Raw genomic sequence first — 20866 nt, forward strand, 5'->3', positions numbered from 1 at the left:
CATCTCCTCAGACAGAGACACTTACATGCCTGGCACTCAATGGTTGTAAAAAACTGTATATTAAGGCAGTTCATGGTTGTATGAACAGTGGCATAGTATGTTGCAGAGCAATAGTTGTCTGATGTGGGAAAAATAAATATATGGTCCTGGGTTTGATTACTTCAAAAAAAACCTGTCTTTCTAGATATAGAGATCCCCTCTAATCTAAAATGGTTTAGTGTGGTAAATAATAGAGTTTGCTGTATGTATCATATACTTGTGATGTCATTATTATTCCTATTATTATCCTTTATCAATACTATTTTCTCCTTTTACTTATGTTTTTAATTCACAGGACATACACATACATCAACCAATACTTTTCGGAGCAATAAGATGCACATTTAGCCAAGTGACAAAAAAGTACTTATAAGCTATCGATGTATCACTCATAACAGTTTGTGTAAGTACTGAACAAGGGAATACAAATTTTGCGTATACAAACAGACAATAGCAGCAAGGGCATTGAAGACGGCAGAGATAAAGATGAACAAAACCAGTTAGTTACACATTTCTACTTAAAATTTTATAAACCGCAATTCTTTGTGGCATAGATTCTGCCACCTGTCTTGTTCAGATCGTACAAGATGGGTCTAATAAGTCGCTAATTCTAAAAGGTTAACGTATAATTGATTCAGGTGTGCCAAAATCTTTAACTATTATCTTGTAGTCAAACCATTGTGCCAAAGCCTTGTGCTTTGACTGCATAGACATGTCAAATATATATAAAAAAATGTGCACTTGGTGACAATGATTCAGAATTACATATTACAATAATTCAGTATACTTGTATACAATGATGACTATTATACAGTATACATAAAGGGGCTACTTGTCACAAATGCTTATGACAGTACCAATGATTCTTGTCTGTCTTTTCTTTTTCTCTTAGTGCAAAAGGAAGTGGAGGAAGTGGATAACAGGAAGATACAATTTAAGAAAAAAGCAAAAGAACTGCGAATCCTGGATGCGAAAACGGCCCAGAATCTGTGTAAGTTCTCATTATTACTTGGCATTGTCTCAGATGAAACATACAGTGGGGGAAATAATTATTTAATCTCCTGCTGATTTTGATTCCTGCTGATTACCCCCCCCTTACAAAGAAATGAAATTTATTTTAATAGAGAGAGACAAAATATAAAAATAACCCCATAAAAAACAATAAAGAAAGGTTATAAATGAATTTGTATTTGAGGGAGTGAAATAAGTTTTTGATCCCTTACCAAATTAGCAAATTAACAAATTGACTCCTACAGACCCAAATTAGTCTTGTCCCTTTAGGAATGTCCTAATATCAACTTATGTGTATGAAAGACACCAGCCACAGAATCAACCTCTTCTATTCAAACCTCTCCACCACCATGGGCAAGACCAAAGAGCTGTCAAAGGACTTCAGGGACAAGATTGTTAGACCTGCACAAGGCCATTTTGACAGTAATGCCTGTATGTTGAAATATTTTCTGAGGACAGTAAATCTATACTGCTATACAAGCTGCACATTGACTACTATAAAATATATCAGTTTCATTTCTATAGTATTGTCCCTTGAGAAAATATACTAAAATGGTTGCTGAAACGTGAGGGGTTTACTCACATTTGTGAGATAATGTATATACTGTACAGCAGTGGTCCCCAACCTTTTTTGCGCCACGGACCGATATAATGTCGGACAATATTTTCATGGACCGGCCTTATAAGGTGTGGTGGATATATACAACAAAATAAAATGATACAACCAGCATAAAAACTGGTATTTTCTAAATATAATAATAAACATGAATCCACTGTGTTGTTGTTTTTTGTTCATTTTGCTAGTTCGGGGGTTTCAATTTAGCGGTAATGTATTACTGGATGGTTAGCTAATGTGTTAGCGGCTGGGGCAGCAGCTTTAAGAAGGTAGCGGATGGAGGTAAGACATGTGACCTAGGCAAGCATCATGACATGCGTCAAGAGTGAGTCATGGACAGATGTGGCTGAGAGAATACTGTAATTTTCCAAAAAAAAAAAAAAAAAAAACGTTCAGAATCAGATAATAAATAAAACGTAAATAATGTAAGATATGTATTCTTTCTGTGCGGCCTGGTACCAATTGACCCACGGACCGGTGGCAGCCCGGGGGTTGGGGACCACTGCTGTACAGTACCAGTGTTGTTTAGATATCTAAGCCTAACCCAGTTAGGTTTTGATAACTGTCCATATTATTGCGTCCAGTCCAGAATTAATGTACATTGTTGAGAGAAGAAAAAATAAAGAGGAAAAGGAATGGCACTGTATATATAGAAGACACACTGAATCCAGAATAAACACACAGTGATTTGAGTAATATTGTACTGTTCTCCTTATATGTTTTGCTTTCCTGGCGTGGAATATAAATCAACAGCAAGCCAAACTCTGTTCAAGAGCCAGGAAACAAGCACCTTGCTCCTTTATTAGTCCCATGTGCGGTTTACACAAACAAACTTAGCGGCCATTGAACCGAGTAAAACTGTAAATGAAAGGAAAGAAATGTATAGAAAATCAATAATGAAAATAATAAACTTAGTGTTATCAGCAAACCGTATACAGATTAATTATTAAATAAACTTACAGACAATGCTTTTGATAGGATTCAGAAGAAGGATCAATTAATACGTGACATGCCATGCACTTGCTGCGCCATGTGTTCATTGCTTCCGATTTCCTATTACCTGGCTCACGGTTCACAAAATAAGAGTCCTCAGATTAAGACTTACACAGTAGTGGCAGGCAAAAATGAAACTTATATAGAACATTAAAGGTTCATGAAAAATATAATATTAATAAATTTAAATACACATTAGAAATGCACACAGCCTCTAACGGAGGCAGAACACTCCCCGCCTGGCATTATTAATGCCATTATAACAGTTTGTGGTTAATCTACTTAGTCTTCCTTGGCTAGCAGTAAGATCACATCAGAAATGGGCCTTAAGAATAATTTCACGTTACCACCTGAGGTTGTCCTAACCTCCACTTTGCGAACCTTCCCGTCATTGCTTGGAAAGACAGATGTGATTAACCCCAATGGCCAGTCGTTCCTTGGTAACTGGATTTGCTTTAGCAGCACAATATCTCCAGGATGCAAATTTCGGTGAATCTCATGCCATTTGCGTCGAGGTTGGAGTGTACTGATGTATTCTTTTCTCCATCGGCTCCAGAATTCGTTAGCCAATGCCTGCACTCGCTTCCACTGACATTTCAAGAGGTCTTTTTCAGTGTAGCTCTCTAATGGAACAGGTACTCCAGGTTTCTGTGTTAAGAGTGTTGCTGGAGTGAGTATGCATGGGGAATACGGATCTACTGAGACAGGAACCAAAGGTCTAGCATTTATGATTGCGGACACCTCTGCCATCAGAGTGCAAAGTACCTCATGAGTTAAGTGAGTGTGTTTCTTCTGCAACAGCATACCATCTAGAATCCTGCGGGTTACACCAATCATGCGTTCCCATGCTCCACCCATGTGGGAAGCGTGTGGAGGATTAAATTCCCAAGTACAGCCATTCTCATGGAGGTATTTCAGAAGATTTGTCTGTTTTTCTTTTGCTGGTTGCATGCCCAGTTCTTGACTTGCTCCAATAAAGTTGGTTCCTCTGTCTGATCTAAGCTGTTTTGCTGGTCCCCTCACAGCAAAAAACCTTCGCAGCGCATTGATGCAACTGGCAGTGTTCATAGACTCTATGACCTCTATGTGTACTGCTCGTGTACTCATACATGTGAAGAGTATAGCCCACCTTTTATTTTCTACTACACCGCCTCTGGTGCGTCGAGTGACCACTGTCCATGGACCAAAAACATCTAACCCTACGTATGTGAATGGAGGAGATGTACTGAGGCGCTCAGGAGGAAGATCTGCCATCTTTTGAACTTCCTGCTTTCCTCTGAGTCTGCGGCATAGAACACAACAATGAAGGATAGAGTTTATCAGTCTTTTCCCCCCAACAATCCACAAGCCAGCCAGTCGGATTGCTCCTTCTGTGAACTTTCTCCCTTGATGGTACACTTTAGAGTGGTAATATCTCACCAACAGCTTAGCAACATGACATTGCTTTGGGAGGATGACTGGATTCTTTACCTCTGACCTGACTGGAGCATGTTTCAAGCGTCCTCCAACCCTCAAAAGACCGTCATCAATGTAGGGGTCAAGATTCCATAGTGCACTTGAATGTGAAACTTGTTCATTTCTCTGCAGTGCAGTATATTCCTCTGGATATAGTTCTTTCTGCGTGTGCAGAAGTATTAGTCTCTTTGCTGCTGTCTGCTCTTCAGGTGTGCGTATGTTACTGCACTGATGCCATCCTTTACATGCATGTGATGTGCTGAGGGAACTTGTCTTGTGAGAACGTGCCTGATGAATCAGAAAAGAAATTGCTCTCTGCAGAGATTCCCAGGTAGAAAAGTGTTGAAACCGTTCTGAAAATAGACTTCCTCCAACTCGAGTGATGAAGCTGGTTATACAAGGTCTGACTTCTGCGTCTGTTTCCGGATTAACCAGTTCGAAGGACTCGCACTGCTGCTCTTGGGGCGGATGGTAGAGGAACTTGGGTCCTTTGAACCATATGGTGTCATTCAGCTTTGATGGAACTACTGATCTCGTTGCCAGGTCAGCTGGATTCTGAACTGTAGGCACATACCTCCACTGCTCTGGAAAGGTCGACTGCCGTATACGCTGAACCCGGTTGTGCACATAAACAAAGAAGCGTCTGGACTGATTGTAAATATATCCTAGGACCACTTTGCTGTCACAATAGAATTTCACTGCATTCGGCTTGTGGTCTAGCTCATCAAGAATGTGTTCAGCTAGCTCTACAGCCAGCACTGCGCCGCAAAGCTCCAGGCGAGGGATTGAAGGCTCAGGATGAGGTGACAGCTTTGCTTTGCCCATCACAAATCCCACTTTGATCTCACCTTCATTGTTCAGAGCTCTGAGGTATGCTACTGCCCCTATAGCCCAGTTTGAGGCATCTGAAAAGACACACAACTCCGTGTATGAAGTGTTCGAAAGCGAATGGTGTAAGTATGTGCGTGAGATGTGAAGGTTACTTAGATTTTGAAGTGAGGTTTTCCATTCCTGCAACTCTGAAGGTGAAAGTATCTGTTTTCATATCCCAATACAAACCTAGGCTTCTCTGTGCAGGCCAACTCTCATTTCCAAAATTTAGATCTTGGAGACCAGAAGCAAGATCTTCCGGTGGGAAGGCTTGCATGACTTTGATACTATTTGACACTATCTTGTGGAGCTTAATATTTGACTTGGAAAGCGATTCCTGTGTGCGCTTGAGCAGGTCGATTGCTTCGGCTTCTGTTGGAAAGGACATGAGGCCGTCGTCCACATAGAAGTGCCTGTTAACAAAGTGTGAAGTGTCAGTTCCATACTGTTGTTCACCTTGCTGTGCAGCCAACCGTAGGCCATATATAGCCACTGACGGAGAAGGGCTGTTTCCAAAAACATGTACCCTCATACGGTAGTCTACCACCTCCTTGCTCAAGTCGCTGTCGCTGTACCAGAGGAATCTCAAATAGTTTCTATGTTCCTCTTTCACCAGGAATCCATAGAACATTTGTTGGATATCCGCCATAATTGCAATGCGATCTTTCCTGAACCGTATTAGCACACCTAACAGCAGGTTGTTTAAGTCAGGGCCTGAGAGGAGCACATTGTTCAAAGAAATACCTTGGTGCTGTGCGCTGGAATCAAATACCACCCGTATTTTTCCTGGTTTTTGAGGATGATACACGCCGAAGATGGGTAAATACCAGCATTCTTCATCCTCGTCTATAGGTGGTGCTTTTTCTGCATGGTGGTTCTGGAAAAGTTCCTCCATGAAGGCAGAAAACTGTTCTTTCATCTCAAGGTTTTTACTTAGCGTGCGCCGCAAAGAATTTAGGCGAGACAAAGCTTGTTCCCGATTATTTGGGAGTAATGGTCTGGGTGACCTGAATGGCAAAGGAGCAACCCAGCTTTTCTGCTCATTTTGGTAGAACTCTGCTTGCATGATCTTTAAAAAAATCTCATCCTCAAAGGACATGGCAAGTTTGTTATCATTTTTAGTTCTGTCAAACACCTTCAACCCAAGTTTGTCTTCTGCTTGCACATCATGAGTAGCGTTCCTCAAATTATAAGGAAAAACAACAGACTTATGCTCCCCGCCATGGCACAATTTCTCCTTTACATTGATGTGGCTCTGGCATGGAGTGAGAAGTGATGGGCGGCTATTGTCCAGGATGTTAGTTTTAAAGACCCTCAGCTTATGAGCTCTGTCAATGCAGACATCACCTACTATCACCCAGCCTAAGTCTAACCTTTGTGCAAAAGGTGCATTGTGAGGCCCGTTGATTTGTTGTCTCACCTTGTGTACCCGGATTATGTCTCTTCCCAGCAATACTAAGATCTGAGCATCGGGATCTAGCTTTGGGATAAACTGTGCCACAGATTTCAAATGTGGATGAGCAAGAGCGACTTCTGGAGTGGGTATTTCAGATCTGTTACTCATTATCTCATTACACTCAATCAGTGTTGGCAGATCAAGACATGTCTTACCATTCAAGGTCTCTACTTGGAAGCCAATCGCTTTTCTTCCAAACGTTTCCATGGAACCAGCACATGTTCTCAACAAATACGGAGAGGGGTCACCTTGGATCCCAAAGAGTCGAAAGAATTCTGCTTTGGCCAGTGAGCGGTTGCTCTGATCGTCAATGATGGCATACATCTTGATGGCTCGTTCCGGTTGCTCTCGAGGAAATACACGCACCAAGCACATTTTTGCACAGGATCGCATTGGAGCACTTTCTCCACAAACTTCTGTACATCTTGAGGTTATCTCAGGTGTAGTGACATACTGTTGTTCTGTGTCTGGTTCTTGCATTGAAGGTGGGAAGGGAGGTGCGGCCATGTCTGGATGCATGACTGTACAATGTCTATCTGAATCACACTCAGCACATTTGAGGACTGCGAAACATTCTCTGGCAGCATGATTGGGAGAGCAACACCTGAAACACCTCTTATGTTCTTTCAGGAGGTTCTTGCGCTCCAACAACGACCTTTTTCTGAAGGCTCTACATTTCCACAGAGGATGTGATTTGTTGTGAAACGGGCAGTGCTTCGTCCAGTCTCTCTTAACAGTTTCGTTCAAGCTAACTGGATCAGACACATCATTTTTAGAAACATCTGTCTTATGCACTGACACATGGGTTCTGCTTGCGCCATGTTTATAGAAGGGTCTTTCGTTTCGCACACCTGCGTCGCTACTGTTTGAAAGCTTAAAACTAGGATCATTCCGTGCTTTAGCTTCACTGCAAATAAAATGAGTGAAGAACGAGAATGGAGGGAAACTGACCTTTCTTTCTTCCTTGAAGCGTGAGCCAGCAAACAGCCATTTTTCCTGTAAATTCGCTGGTAACTTCTCCACTATAGGATTAATACCGCAAGGGGTATCAAGGTAAGACAATCCAGGTAAATATGCATCTTCTTTTGCTGCAAGTACTTCCATTAGCAGGTCTGCAAGCTCCCTGAGTTTCAAATTGTCCCTCGGATGTAGACGTGGAAAATTGTCCAGGCGCCTAAATAAGGCACTTTCAATCACTTCCGGGGTGGCATAGCATTCATGCAGTCTCATCCAAGACAGCCGTAGAGCAGCTTGTGAGTTTGTAACATACACTGCTCGAATCCTCCTCACATGATCCGACGATTCCTTCCCCAGCCACTTAACCAACAGATCTAACTCTTCACTAGCTGAGAGCTGCAGGTCTTGTGTGGCATCAACAAATGAAGACTCCCAGGCTCTGAAGTTTTCTGGATTATCATCAAACTTGGTGAGCCCAGTGGTGACTAGCTCTCACGTGCTATGAATTTAGCAAAGTCTAACATATGTGTGGCTTGGCTTTGAGATTGATGCTGTGTATCTGAACGAACTGCATGCATATTTGTTGCAGGATCTTGAGGGGATGACTTAAATGCAGAAGTTGGGATGAAATGAGGCAGATTGTATGGAGCTTCTAGAAATCTTGTGCTCTGTAGACATTCTGTATCGCTCAACCTGCTCCGCTCCTGAACTGTATCTGTGACGCCATCATACGCAGCACCCTTGCTCTGAGGTTTATCGATCAAGCGTGGGGTCAATTCTTGTGCACAGGCTAATGAAGAGACATTCAGGGTAGTGTAGAAGGTTCGAGCTCATCTGAGTCTGATGTTTTACATAGTCCTTTGTTCTCAATGAAACCACATGTGATGATATTGTGCTTTTTTCACTGCGATTGTCATTACATTCCATTGCTGCCACTGCTGTCTCTAAAACTTCTGCTTCTGCCAGAGCAGCTGCAGCTTCCTTTTCTAGTTCTAATGCTTCCAGTCTTGCTTCTACAGTAGCTCTTTCCTGATCTAGCCTTGCTTTTTCCGTTTTCATTTCAAGCTGCCTTTTGAGAACGCCATCTTGGCACGTGCAGCTCGCTGAGGCTCTAGCTTTTGCAGCAGCACTAGCAACTGAAGACTTGGAGGAAGATAGCGAGCATTTTGAACTAACCTCTGAAAATGCCTTTTCTTTTCCTCTTTCCCTTTCAGCTTCCATGTTTGATCCCGTGCGTTCCTCTTGCACCTGCTGATCCATTGTCTTTTTACTGTACTGTTCTCCTTATATGTTTTGCTTCCCTAGCGTGGAATATAAATCAACAGCAAGCCAAACTCTGTTCAAGAGCCAGGAAACAAGCACCTTGCTCCTTTATTAGTCCCATGTGCGGTTTACACAAACAAACTTAGCGGCCATTGAACCGAGTAAAACTGTAAATGAAAGGAAAGAAATGTATAGAAAATCAATAATGAAAATAATAAACTTAGTGTTATCAGCAAACCGTATACAGATTAATTATTAAATAAACTTACAGACAATGCTTTTGATAGGATTCAGAAGAAGGATCAATTAATACGTGACATGCCATGCACTTGCTGCGCCATGTGTTCATTGCTTCCGATTTCCTATTACCTGGCTCACGGTTCACAAAATAAGAGTCCTCAGATTAAGACTTACACAGTAGTGGCAGGCAAAAATGAAACTTATATAGAACATTAAAGGTTCATGAAAAATATAATATTAATAAATTTAAATACACATTAGAAATGCACACAGCCTCTAACGGAGGCAGAACAAATATATTTATTACTGGGTTAAACTTGGAAGATAAATTTCTGGACAGTTTCCTAAAATCTATTTAAAACACCGAATGAATTGCTGGCTATCTTTATCTATTCAGGTTAATTCGGGCTTTTTACACAATGAATAGCAACATTAAATGCACCCATGACTTTGGGTCATCTGTTGTTTTGATTTTATGCTATAATTAAAGCTTGACTTGACACATAACCTTCCCCATATATTTTTAGTAAAATCATTTTGTGTGTTTATAGGTTTATTACCTGTATTTCAAGCAGCTGAATTTCAGAGTTTGCTTGAAAGTGATATCATGACTGTTCCTGCTAATAACTGTACTTGATCTGATGTCTAGGTAAACCCACATAGGTTCTAGGGATAAAGAATTGGTGCAGGCTCAAGGTATAAAAAAGATTAGAAAAGTCTTCTACTTCATTTATTAACCACTCTTAACAGACACATTGTACCTAATGGATCTTTGAGTTGAATAGTGTGTTTGTTGGTTGCCGCCATACCGAATGACTTCATATCATGTGGTGTGTTTTTCTTATGACCATTGGTGGTGCTGTTGCACTCAGTTTAAAAAGAAAATTAAATAATAATAATATGAAATAAATAATAATAAAGATATGTGAAAGCAGGACTTAGCCATAACTAGTGAATAGAATATGAGCTGTCCTTGAATGCCTGTTTTTGAACATGCATTTCTTAAAGAGTTGGTGGTTTTAGCCTTCTGAGCCTTGGCATTGTCTCTTAAATATTCCTCATTAAAATAGCATAACACTTTTTGCTATCACACAACCAAAATCCTATTTTCTCCTGTCAGTCCTGAGAAGGATATGTCCTTTTTGTCAGTAAACACATAGGTCATTTAATTACAAAAGAATTCCTTCTAAAGTTTTGGATTTCATTTGTAATATACGTAACCATGTAACAGTATAAATCAGTGTGTGTGTTTGTTTCGCGACATGTATAGGGCAGTGTGGTGTTCCACCACTAAACATATTTCAAATTTTAGCTTAGCTCCTTCTTGGTGGAAACAAATGGTGATTTCCTTAATTTTTAAAACATCTTTCCTTCTACAAAGAAGGTAAGGTTAATAGTCAAAAGTGTTTTGTAGTGAAACTAAAAAAAAACCTTTTGATTATTTTATCAACCTCCTGTCTGCATCACTACACAAAAAGTGGTCTATGTTGAAAATGACAAGAAATTGTGAAAATGATTTGTCAATGTAATATAACTTATAAAGTTTAAAGTATGTGTGGCTGTGGTTAGATAATTTTAGTTTGCAGTAGGTAACTCAAGCATCAAGCAGGGGGCACACACAAAGACACATGCACACGTGCGCGCACACACACACACACACACACACACACACACACACACACAGTTCTGTGCAAAAGGTATTTATTTACAATGCTGTGCAAAATTTATAGGCAGGTGTTAAATAAAAAGCTGTAAAGTAGAAATGGAAAGTGAATGAACAAAAAAGAAATCACAAATTACCACCCTTGATCACCCTTTGCCTGCAAAGCATACATTTTTTTGTTCTTTACTGTCTACTGTTCCTTCATAGGAACTCTGCAAGTAGGTTGTTTTAAAAAATCTTGGAGAACCACAGGTCTTCTGTGGATGTATGCTGCATCAAATCCTTCTGTCTCTTTATGTAATCCCAGACAGATTCGACACTTCCACAACTGCTTATTCTTCTTTACTCTGAAGATAGTTGGTTGTATGACATTGACATTAATAGTGACATTGGCTAAATGTTTGGGTTTTTTCCTGCGGCAGAATAAATTTGGCGCATCCCTAATGGTATTGCTTGGTGGATAAGTATCTGCTTGTATTTCTCAGCATTGAGTACACCATAAATTGTAATCAAATCTCCAAATCCATTTGCTGAAATACAGCCCCAAACTGGCAAGAAACCCCTATTCTTCAATGTTGCATGCAGACACTCATTATTGTCACTCTCCAGCCCTTAGGAAAACAAACTGCCACCTGCTATGGGCAAATATTTAAATTTTTGGCTCATCAGTCCAGAGCACTTGACATTTTTCTGCATATTGTTTTTGTGCATAGTTGAGCCGCTTAGCCTGGTTGCCACAAAGGATGTAAGTCAAACCTTTCTCTGATATTTGTTGTTTTTATGGCAGAAAGATAAAGAAGGTCAGAAAAAGTATGTGAGAAGGCAAAAAGAAAAGAAGCAAAAACAGAAATTTAAGAATACTTTTGAGAGGTTTTGTAGTCTGTTTTGATGGACTTATGCTGTGGAGAAACAGTAGGAGGGTAAGGTGTGTTGTCTTTTATAGTTTTGGTTAAAGCTGAGATTTTCTCATGATGTCAGTTCCTCAGCTTCTCAGCAACATGCAGTTGTTGACTAAAATTACTTGGTGAAGAAAATGCAGACCTCTCTCTCTCTCTCTCTCTCTCTTAATCACACACACAAAAAGTAATGGAAATGTGACAGTGGGGGTAAATGCATTTTAAGATATGCTAGCATAGTATAACAGTTGATATAAATAAATAAAAAATTATTATTAAATAATCATAAAAAAAAAAATTGCTGAGATGTGTCAACACCTTGATTAGGGTCCAACTGTGGAAAGGTTTTATTGGACATGATTTGGAAAAAAACACACCATTCTATAAAAGGTCTTACAGCTAACATTGCATAATCAGTGCAAAAAACAAGCCTTGAGGTCAAAGGAGCTGCCTGCAGAGATCAGAAATAGGATTGTTGCATGGGCCAGATCTGCAGAAGGCTACATAAAATTGTTGCTGCACTGAAGATTTCCAAGAACACAGTGGCCTCCATCATTCTCAAATGGAAAAAGTGTGGCAAAAGTAGGGCTCTGTCAAGAGCTAGTCACCCAGCCAAACTAAGCGATTGGGGGAGAAGTAAGCCTTAGTAAGAGTGGTGAACAAGAACCTTGTCACTGGGACTGAGCTCCAGAGATTCTGTGTGGTGATGGAACAAAGCTCCAGGAGGATCCATCACTGCAGCCCTCCACCGATCTGGGCTTTATGGCAGAGTGGCTGGATAAAGGACTCCTTGGTGCAAATCCCATGGAAGCCTGCTTGCAGTTTGTTAACAGGGTCCTGAAGAACTCTCAGACTTTGTGGAACATGTAAGTTTGGTCTGAAAAAAAAAAACCAAGATTCAACTGTTTGGCCTCAATAAATCTTATATCTGGAAGAAATCAGGCACCACTCACCCCCTGCCCAAAACCATCCCGAAAGTGAAGCACGTTGGTGGCAGCATCATGCTGTAGGGGTGTTTTTTTGCAGCAGGGACTTGGCAACTGGTCAGGGTTGATGGAAGCAACGTACTGAGATATCCTAAATAAAAACCTGTTCCCTAGTGTTCAGGATCTCAGTCTGACGTGAACCTTTTTTAACATCTCTGGATAGACCTAAAAGTGGCTGTTTCACGACAGTCCAGTCCAAGGATTTGCCAAAAAACAATAGAAGGAAATCCCCCAATCCAGTTGTGCTTGTTGGGTCATACCCATAAAGACTGGAGGCTGTAAATGTTGCCAAAGTTACTTCAATTAATTACTAAAGTAAAAGTAAAAGGGTCTGTTTTCATTTTGTTATCCTGGGCTATGGGGTGAGTGAAGATTAATGAGAAACATTGTGAGCCGTAACAAACTGCAACATAAAAAGTAGATACTTTCTGAATGCAATGTATATAATGCAGTGTGTGTGTCTGGCTAAATGTGGTTCCTATGGAGGAATTGAGGCCATACCTCCGACATGGAAATGAGGCTAAGTGGCTCAATTATGCACAAAAACATAAGAACTTGGTTGCAGAAAAATGTGCTCTGGAATTATGAGTCGAAATGTGAAATATTTGGCTGTAGCAGGAGAAAGTTTGTTTGCTTAAGTGCACAGAGCCGGAGGCAGCCTATATCCACAGATCTGTTATTGGATTACCAAGATGTTTGGAACAACCTTCAAAAACTGTATGTGAGTGTACCTAGAAGAATTGAGTCTCTTTTGCAGGCCAATGAGAGATTTATTTTATGTTAATTTAGAGTAATCCCCAGTTTATCGCAGTGGTTACGTTCCAAAACCGCCCACGATAAACGCCACCCCAAAAATGCTATTTTATGAATACAGTACTGTATTGTATAAACATTTTACTTCATTTTATAATTAATAATTATATTTTTAGTAATAAATTTAATTATTTCAACATAAAAAAATACAATTAAAATCCATAAAATACAAGTTTTTTGGTCTATCGTGCTATCTGCGAGATACCAGGAAAATCAGCTAAACAAATTAGTTATGCGGCAAATGCAATTCCGCGATAAACCGGGGCGCAAAATTCGAACCACGGTAAAGTGGGGGATTACTGTACTTTCTATTTTGTTCATTGATAGAAAATAAACTATTAACACTTTTAGTTTTTAAATCATAATTAACTAACATAATTAAATAATACTTAATAGCATTTTTACACCTGCCTTAAACCTTTGCACAGGTCTATATATAACAACAAAGCAAGATAAGAAAATTTGGTCAGTGCATCCGGAAAGTATTCACAGCGCTTTACTTTATTTCACATTTTATGTTGCAGCCTTATTTTAAAATGGATTACATTCATTATTTTCGTCAAAATTCTACAAACATATCTAATAATGAAACACCTTTGGCACTAATTACAACTTAAGTCTTTTTTAGTATGATGCGACAAGCTTGGCACACCTATTTGGGCAGTTTCTCCCATTCTTCTTTGCACAACCTTTTAAGCTCCATCAGGTTGGATGGGAAGCGTCAGCGCACAGCCATTTTCAGATTTCTCCAGAGATGTTCAAGTCTGATTGGTAGAGATGGTTGTTCTGGAAGGATCTCCTCTCTTCACAGAGAGACGCTGGAGCTCTTTCAGAGTGACCATCGGGTTCTTGGTCACCTCCCTGATTAAGGCGCCCCCTGATCACTCTGTTTGGCTGGCCCGAAACTCTAGGAAAAGCCCTGGTGGTTCCAAACTTCTTCCATTTACGGATGATGAAGGCCAATGTGCTCATTGGGAACTTTAACGCTGCAGAATTTGTTCTGTAACCTTTCCCAGATCTGTGCCTCGATACAATCCTGTTTTGGAGGTTTATAGACAATTCCTTGGATCTCATGGCTTGCTTTGTGCTCTAACATTTACTGTTAACTGTGGGACCTTGTATAGACAGGTGTGTGCCTTTCCACATCATGTCCAATCAACTGAATTTACTACATGTAGATTCCAATCTAGTTGTAGAAACATCTTAAGGATGATCAGTGGAAACAGAATGCACCTGAGCATGAAATAATGCTGTAACATTAAATGTGGAAAAAGTGAAGCACTCTGAATACTTTTTGGATGCACTGTATGCATAATCCGTTAAAATTAATTTGACTGCTACTTTTCTATTTTCTACTGTACACATTTTATGTGAAGGGAAGCTGTCGGTATTGTGTTGTTGAAATTCAGCAAGATTAACGAATAAGCAAAAAAATTAAATTTTTCTTTAAAACAGCTATTTTCCTTGGATCATTCCGAATGCCTTATGATGAGATCCGGGATGTTGTCCTGGAGGTGGATGAGGAGAAGCTGAGTGAGGCGCTAATCCAGGTGGGTGCATTAACAAATGTGTGTGTATGCTTGGGTGCATGCATTCCTGAGTGTGTTTATTTATTTACATGTATGTATGGTGTAGCTTATATACATGTAAATAACGTTTGCTTCAGCAGACAGGTATTTTTTCAAACAATGTTTTGCCTTACTTGACCAGCATAGGTCACTTGCTTATATTAAAGTCTGGCAACATTTCTTTCCTTTCTATAGCATTTTGTCTTTTAGGCAAAATCTCTGGGCCTTTTGGAATCTCTAAACACTTACTCTATCTGTCCATTTTGCATGAATCTTTTATTTGGTAAATGCAAATGTGCATTTTACTTCAGCAGAATTTTTTTATTTAAATCCACCTCTTCTTTATGTATCTCTCCTCTATCCCTATATGTTGGTGGCCTTTTTACACATGTTCATAGGCAGGTGTATTAAAGACTAGCTCAAGACTAGTCTGGGATTAAAAAAATAGCTGAATACATGCCAAGAGTCATATTAACCACCCTCTTAGACATAGCAACATTTGATATTTACCTTTGCTGTCTTCTACAATGTAAATGATGTTTTCTTTAAATATGGTGCAGCCGATTGCCATTGTGTCATTTATTTTTAAGCATCCAGTGTGATTTTTTTTGCTAGTGGAATCATAGAAAAAAATGTTGACTTTGCTGTCCTAATTGGATTTTTAAAAAACTGGGTTATAGCAGCGTTCTAGTTTCATACATGCAAGATTTGATACAGTTTTAAAGAAAAAACTAGGAGAAAACAAAATATAAAATAATAATATTTTCACTGTGGAAATTTTATTTTTTAAGATTCAAGATGGGAGATTCATTTTTGTTTACATTAAATAAAAAATTTTATTTTAAATTTTCTTATATTAGTTACTGCTTGTCTTAGTCCTCCCCGTTGCTTTTGTGTTTGTGTGGCTGAAATGACAACAAAAGTTCATGTTTTTTGAAAACCCAATGTTTGGAAATGTTAGTTTGTTTTGTTTGAAATTTTTAAAATTCTTACTACTTCAAACTGAAATAGACCTGATGGCGATACCAACGTCTTAAATGACACAATTGATGTTCCAAAGCTTTCTCATACTGCCAGATATAGATAGATATAAATAGTTCATTCTAGATTACATTTTAAAGCCTATCAAGCTTCTTCCAAATGGAAAAGTCTAAGGCCCTGTTGAATTCTATATTGAACTCTATATAACATATTCAGTTATAGTTGGTCTGTCCCACAATCACTCACATAACTCACATAAAAAAAAAAAACCTGATTCATCTAGTTTTAGGCCATTAAGCTTGCTTAACTGACAAGAAGATTGTTGCTAAAGTGTTAGCTACCAGCTGGTCATACACTTTGCTTTGTTAAATCATCCATATCAGACTGGATTTAGTTTGGGAAGATATTCAAATGATCATCACTTGTTGAAAGTTTTATATATTTTAGACACTCTGGGCTCTAGAGAGACTGTTATTTCACTTGATTCTGCAAAGGCCTTTTTTTTAAAGATCAAATGCCAATATCAGGCTCTAAAAGAGGTTTTTTTTTATTTATTTATTTTTTATTCAGTTTGGAATGCTTGATACAAACTTGAAACAATATTCACCTGTCTGGATAATTAGAATTCTGTTCCACCTCATTGTTAGACTAAGCAGGGTTGTTGCTCTTCTACTGAATTATTTAATTTGACTATGAACCATAGGCTATAAGCATAACAAGAGGAAGTCAAGAAGCTTTTATTGTCATTTCAACCATATATAGCTAACGGAAGTGCACAGTGAAATTAGTCATTGTTTCTCCAGGACCCTGGTGCTACATAAAACAACATACTTGTAGAGAGCTACATCATACAGCATAGATCTACATACAGAACACAGAGCTGAGGACTATAGTAAGTTAACCACATAACTCACATAACCACATAAAGTGCATCATGTGCAACCTGTTGCAAACAGTGAAAGACAAAAGACAGTGTATAAATTGTTTCTCTGGTGGTAGGAGAGTGGAGTGTGTTTGAGGGGTGTGGGTTCGTCCACAATGCTGTGCTTTGCGGATGCAGCGTGTGGTGTAAATGGCCATGATAGAGTGGAGAGAGACTTCAATGATATTCTCAGCTGTTCCTTACTATCCTCTGTAGGGTCTTGCGATCCAAGATCCAGTTCCCAAACCAGGCAGTGATGCAGCTGCTCAGGATGCTCTCAATGGTCCCTCTGTAGTATGTGGTAAGGATGTGGGAGGGAGATGGGCTTTCCCTAGCCTCCTCAGGGCTTTCCTGCTGATGGAGCTGGTGTTGAGTGACCAGGTGAGGTTCTCTGCTAGATGAACACCAAGGAATTTGTTGTGCTTGACAATCTCCATGGAGGTTCCATCGATGATCAGTGAAGAATGGTTACTCTGTGCCCTCCTAAAATTAACATCTATCTCTTTAGTTTTGTCAACGTTCAGAGACAGGTTGTTGGCTCTACTCCAGGCTGTTAGCTGTTGCACCTGCTCTCTGTATGCTTACTCATCCTTCTTGCTGATGAGACCCACCATGTTTGTGTCATCGGTAAACTTGATGATGATGTTTGAGCTGTGCATTGCTACACAGTAACGAGTCAAGAGTGAACAGCATTGGGCCCTGAGGGGCCCCAGTGCTCAGTGTGGTGGTGCTGAAGATGCTGTTTTCTGGTCTCCCAGTCAGAAAGTCCAGTATCCAGTTGCAGTTTAGGCTTAGTAGGCTCAGCTTCTCAGTCAGGTGCTGAGGGATGATTGTGTTGAATGCAGAACTGAAGTGTATGAACAGCATTTGTATGTATTTGTCCTTATTGTCCAGGTGGGTAAAGGCCAGATGGAAGGTTGTAGCGATGGCATTGTCTGTGAAATGGTTTGGACGATTTGCGAACTGCATGGGGTCCAGTGAGGGTGGTATCTGGGTCTTTATGTGCCTCATGACATGATTCTTGAAACACTTAATCATGATGGGTGTGAGTGCGACAGGACGATAGATATTGAGGCAGGAGACTGTAGACTTCTTTGGCACAGGGACGATGGTTGTTGTCTTGAAGCACGTAGGAACAACTTCACTGCTCAGGGAGATGTTAGAAGATGTCAGTGAAGACATCTGCTACCTGTTCTTCACATTCCCTGAGCACTCTTCCAGTAATGTTGTTTTGTCCAGCAGACTTCCGTGGGTTAACTTACTTCCTCACTTCAACCGGTATTTGACAGAGCACCTGGTCATTGGGAGGAGGAGTGGTCTTCCTTGCCGCCATGTTGTTCTGCACCTCAAACCAGGCGTAGAAGTTGTTCAGCACATCTGGGAGGAAGGAGTCATGGTTACAAGCGGGTGAAGTTGTCTTGTAGTTCGTGATTACCTGGATCTTCTGGCATATGCCATATTCTGCCTGGGTTTCTCCACTGCCTTAGAAGTTGCTGTTGATTCTCTTGGCGTGTGCGTGCTTCTTTCTTTCGGATGTCACAGTACAGTTTGGCCCTTGTTGTTCTTAAGGCTTTCTTGTCCCCTGCTCTGATGGTGGAGTCTCTAGTGTTTAGTAGCACTGGGCAGGTGCGAACCTGCTTTTAAACTGGTCTTGAATGCCTGTTGAGTGGTCTGTTGCTGGGATCAGCATAACAGATATGTGGTCTGAGTAACTGAGGTGGGGACAGGTCTGAAAAGAAAGACGCGGTAGTGTCCGATGTCATCATTGTATTAATGGCATTGCAGTTGTAGATTTAGAATCCAATATTCAAGTATATAATAATAATAATAATAATAATAATAAAATCTGTATTTTACAGTTAATGGATGGTGAAACCTGGTGAAAAACTACAGGAAACGTAAGGTGTCCATTAATAGAGGCTTTTAGCTTTTTATTGTAAACACAAGTATGTCTTTGTTGCCCTGCTTAAGGTGGCTAGAACTGTTTTCCATTCCATTTAAGCAAGGGTGTGATTTTACTTTGTCATGGTTCTGTCATATTTGTTTGTACCTCAGTTGTTGACTGACAGGTAATCAGGGCAAGAATAATGAATAACAGCAAGCAGGTGTCTTTTCCAGCTGGGAGAACCCAGTTGGCTGAGTGATTACCCTGGCAGGACCCATTGACTCAGCACTGCTCTGCTCCCCCAAATGCAGCTTTTGTCTGGAAACCTGGTGAGAGCTGACTGACTCATCCTGGTTTGAGCGACCCTTCTGATGAATACTTCCATATTTTTTTAGAATTTGCCATTTACTCATTATATGGAGTTGTGGTAAAAAAAAATGAAAATAATAATTATATACCGGACTATAAACGCACAAATTTTTTACAAATATTTTATTTTTAACATACAGTGAGGAAAATAAGTATTTGAACACCCTGCTATTTTGCAAGTTCTCCCACTACAAAATAGTTTAAAAATCAGATATTGTGATTTCTGGAATTTTTTTTTTTTTAGATTATGTCTCTCACAGTGGACATGCACCTACGATGACAATTTCAGACCCCTCCATGATTTCTACACTACAACTAATGAACTTTACACAGTCTTTAACAAAAGACAGTGTCTGTTACACGGTGTAACGGGTGCAATATGTTGTGGCTTCTTCAAGAGCAGAGCGGCATTTTGGGAATAGCACGTCACTGCATTCTTCTGGTATTACTGCGTGTGTGTGCGTGTGAGACTGAGGATTATGTGCTTATTATTTTCTGATGCTCATTTCTAAGTTTCTTAGACTAACCCATAATACTGTTGCCAAGAAAAATAAAAAAGCACTTGTTTTTGAAACCGGTCTGTGCTTATAAGATTTCATTTGCAACTGGAGTTAGCGCGCTCTCCCTTCACCCTGACTCAACGCGTTACAACGGCTTGTATCTAAACAGTAGCCTACCAAGAAAGTCATTGTTCACTGTCTTCCTCCTTTCACAACTACAGTATTTCTCTCGGGAGTTTATCTTTTGTCATCGTCATGCGTTTAAAAATCAACACGGTGAAAGTTTTTGTCCCGATTTTTCTGCATTGCAAGGTCATTTTAGGAGTAACAGGGGAATCAGTGAGATTTAAAAATTCTACATATGACGAGTAAAAATGTATAGGATTTGTTGGATGCACAACAGCTACTGTAGATTAATTCTTATCGATCAGGTTTTTTTAAAACATGATTTGGTTGATAAAGGAAGGTTGAGACAAGATATTAGTTTTCTTTTTTTGCTGTGGTTAATTAGCGCTATGTGCCTTTTTGGAGACTAATGATTGCTGTGTTTTGCCTACAGAACTTGATCAAGTATCTTCCTGAACAGAAGGAGCTGAGCTCTCTGGCTGAGCTGAAGAGTGAGTACGAGGAGCTGTGTGAGTCAGAGCAGTTTGGCATCGTGGTATGTATTAGATGCAGTGTACAAACACAAGCAGCTGTCACTGAGATATCCCTTGACACACTTGACAACACTCTTCACTTTCCTTTTGTTTATTTTATTATACATTTTTTTTTTTAACCTGTAGTTTTTTTTCCAAGCAATGGTTTCTTTATCTATTTTTATGCACTGTGTTCTTTTTCTGACCAATTTTTCAATCTTGCTCCAATGCACAACCAATCTCACTTACCCCTCTTTCTCTCTTTTTCACTGTTTGTGACAGTGACATCATTCTCACACCAAATTACCTCAGTTCACTCTCTTTCTGTAAATTGTTGCTCACATGAGTAATTCTATATGAGTAGCCAGAAAAGAGTGAACAAATTGTGTGTATATCTTTCTTTGTGTAGGAGAGAGACAGAAGTATACGATAAAGTAGATAAAGACAGAAAACAGCTTCCATTTATACTATGTATAAAACTACATAGTAATTTATAATTAAACAGCCAAAATATTATCATGTTTTAGTCTAAACAGTAGTTTTTGAGGCATGGCTTGATTCTTTTGTTTATTACATAAAGATTTTTAGTAATCATCAATAATTTGTGTTCTTATTTTACACTGTACAAACTGTTTGCAAATGTCTTCAATTATAGATTTTTAGGATCCTCACTATTACCAGTACTGACTCTAAAGCGTTATTTATTTTGAATTGAAAATATATGACTGTAGAAAATGTATATAAC

General features: G+C 39.5%; 1 protein-coding gene and 1 long non-coding RNA gene across 8 annotated transcripts in view; one reads left to right on the top strand and one right to left on the bottom strand.

Annotated features, from left to right (window-relative positions):
- diaph2 (diaphanous-related formin 2) overlaps positions 1–20866 on the top strand; it is a 288518-nt gene that overhangs the window by 113733 nt on the left and 153919 nt on the right. For all 7 annotated transcript variants that reach the window (XM_046849151.1, XM_046849150.1, XM_046849156.1 and 4 more), the window contains 3 exons: positions 932–1030; positions 14714–14808; positions 20043–20144. In XM_046849151.1, coding sequence (XP_046705107.1) covers positions 932–1030; positions 14714–14808; positions 20043–20144 — 296 coding nt within the window. The remainder of the gene's footprint in view (positions 1–931; positions 1031–14713; positions 14809–20042; positions 20145–20866) is intronic.
- Positions 8733–9335, bottom strand: LOC124385807. Its single transcript, XR_006925800.1, has 2 exons — positions 8930–9335; positions 8733–8827 (listed from the first exon to the last, which is right to left on the bottom strand). It is a non-coding gene; the product is annotated as an uncharacterized LOC124385807 (long non-coding RNA).

Source organism: Silurus meridionalis, chromosome 5, assembly GCF_014805685.1.
Source record: "Silurus meridionalis isolate SWU-2019-XX chromosome 5, ASM1480568v1, whole genome shotgun sequence".
Classification (NCBI taxonomy): Eukaryota; Metazoa; Chordata; class Actinopteri; order Siluriformes; family Siluridae; genus Silurus; species Silurus meridionalis.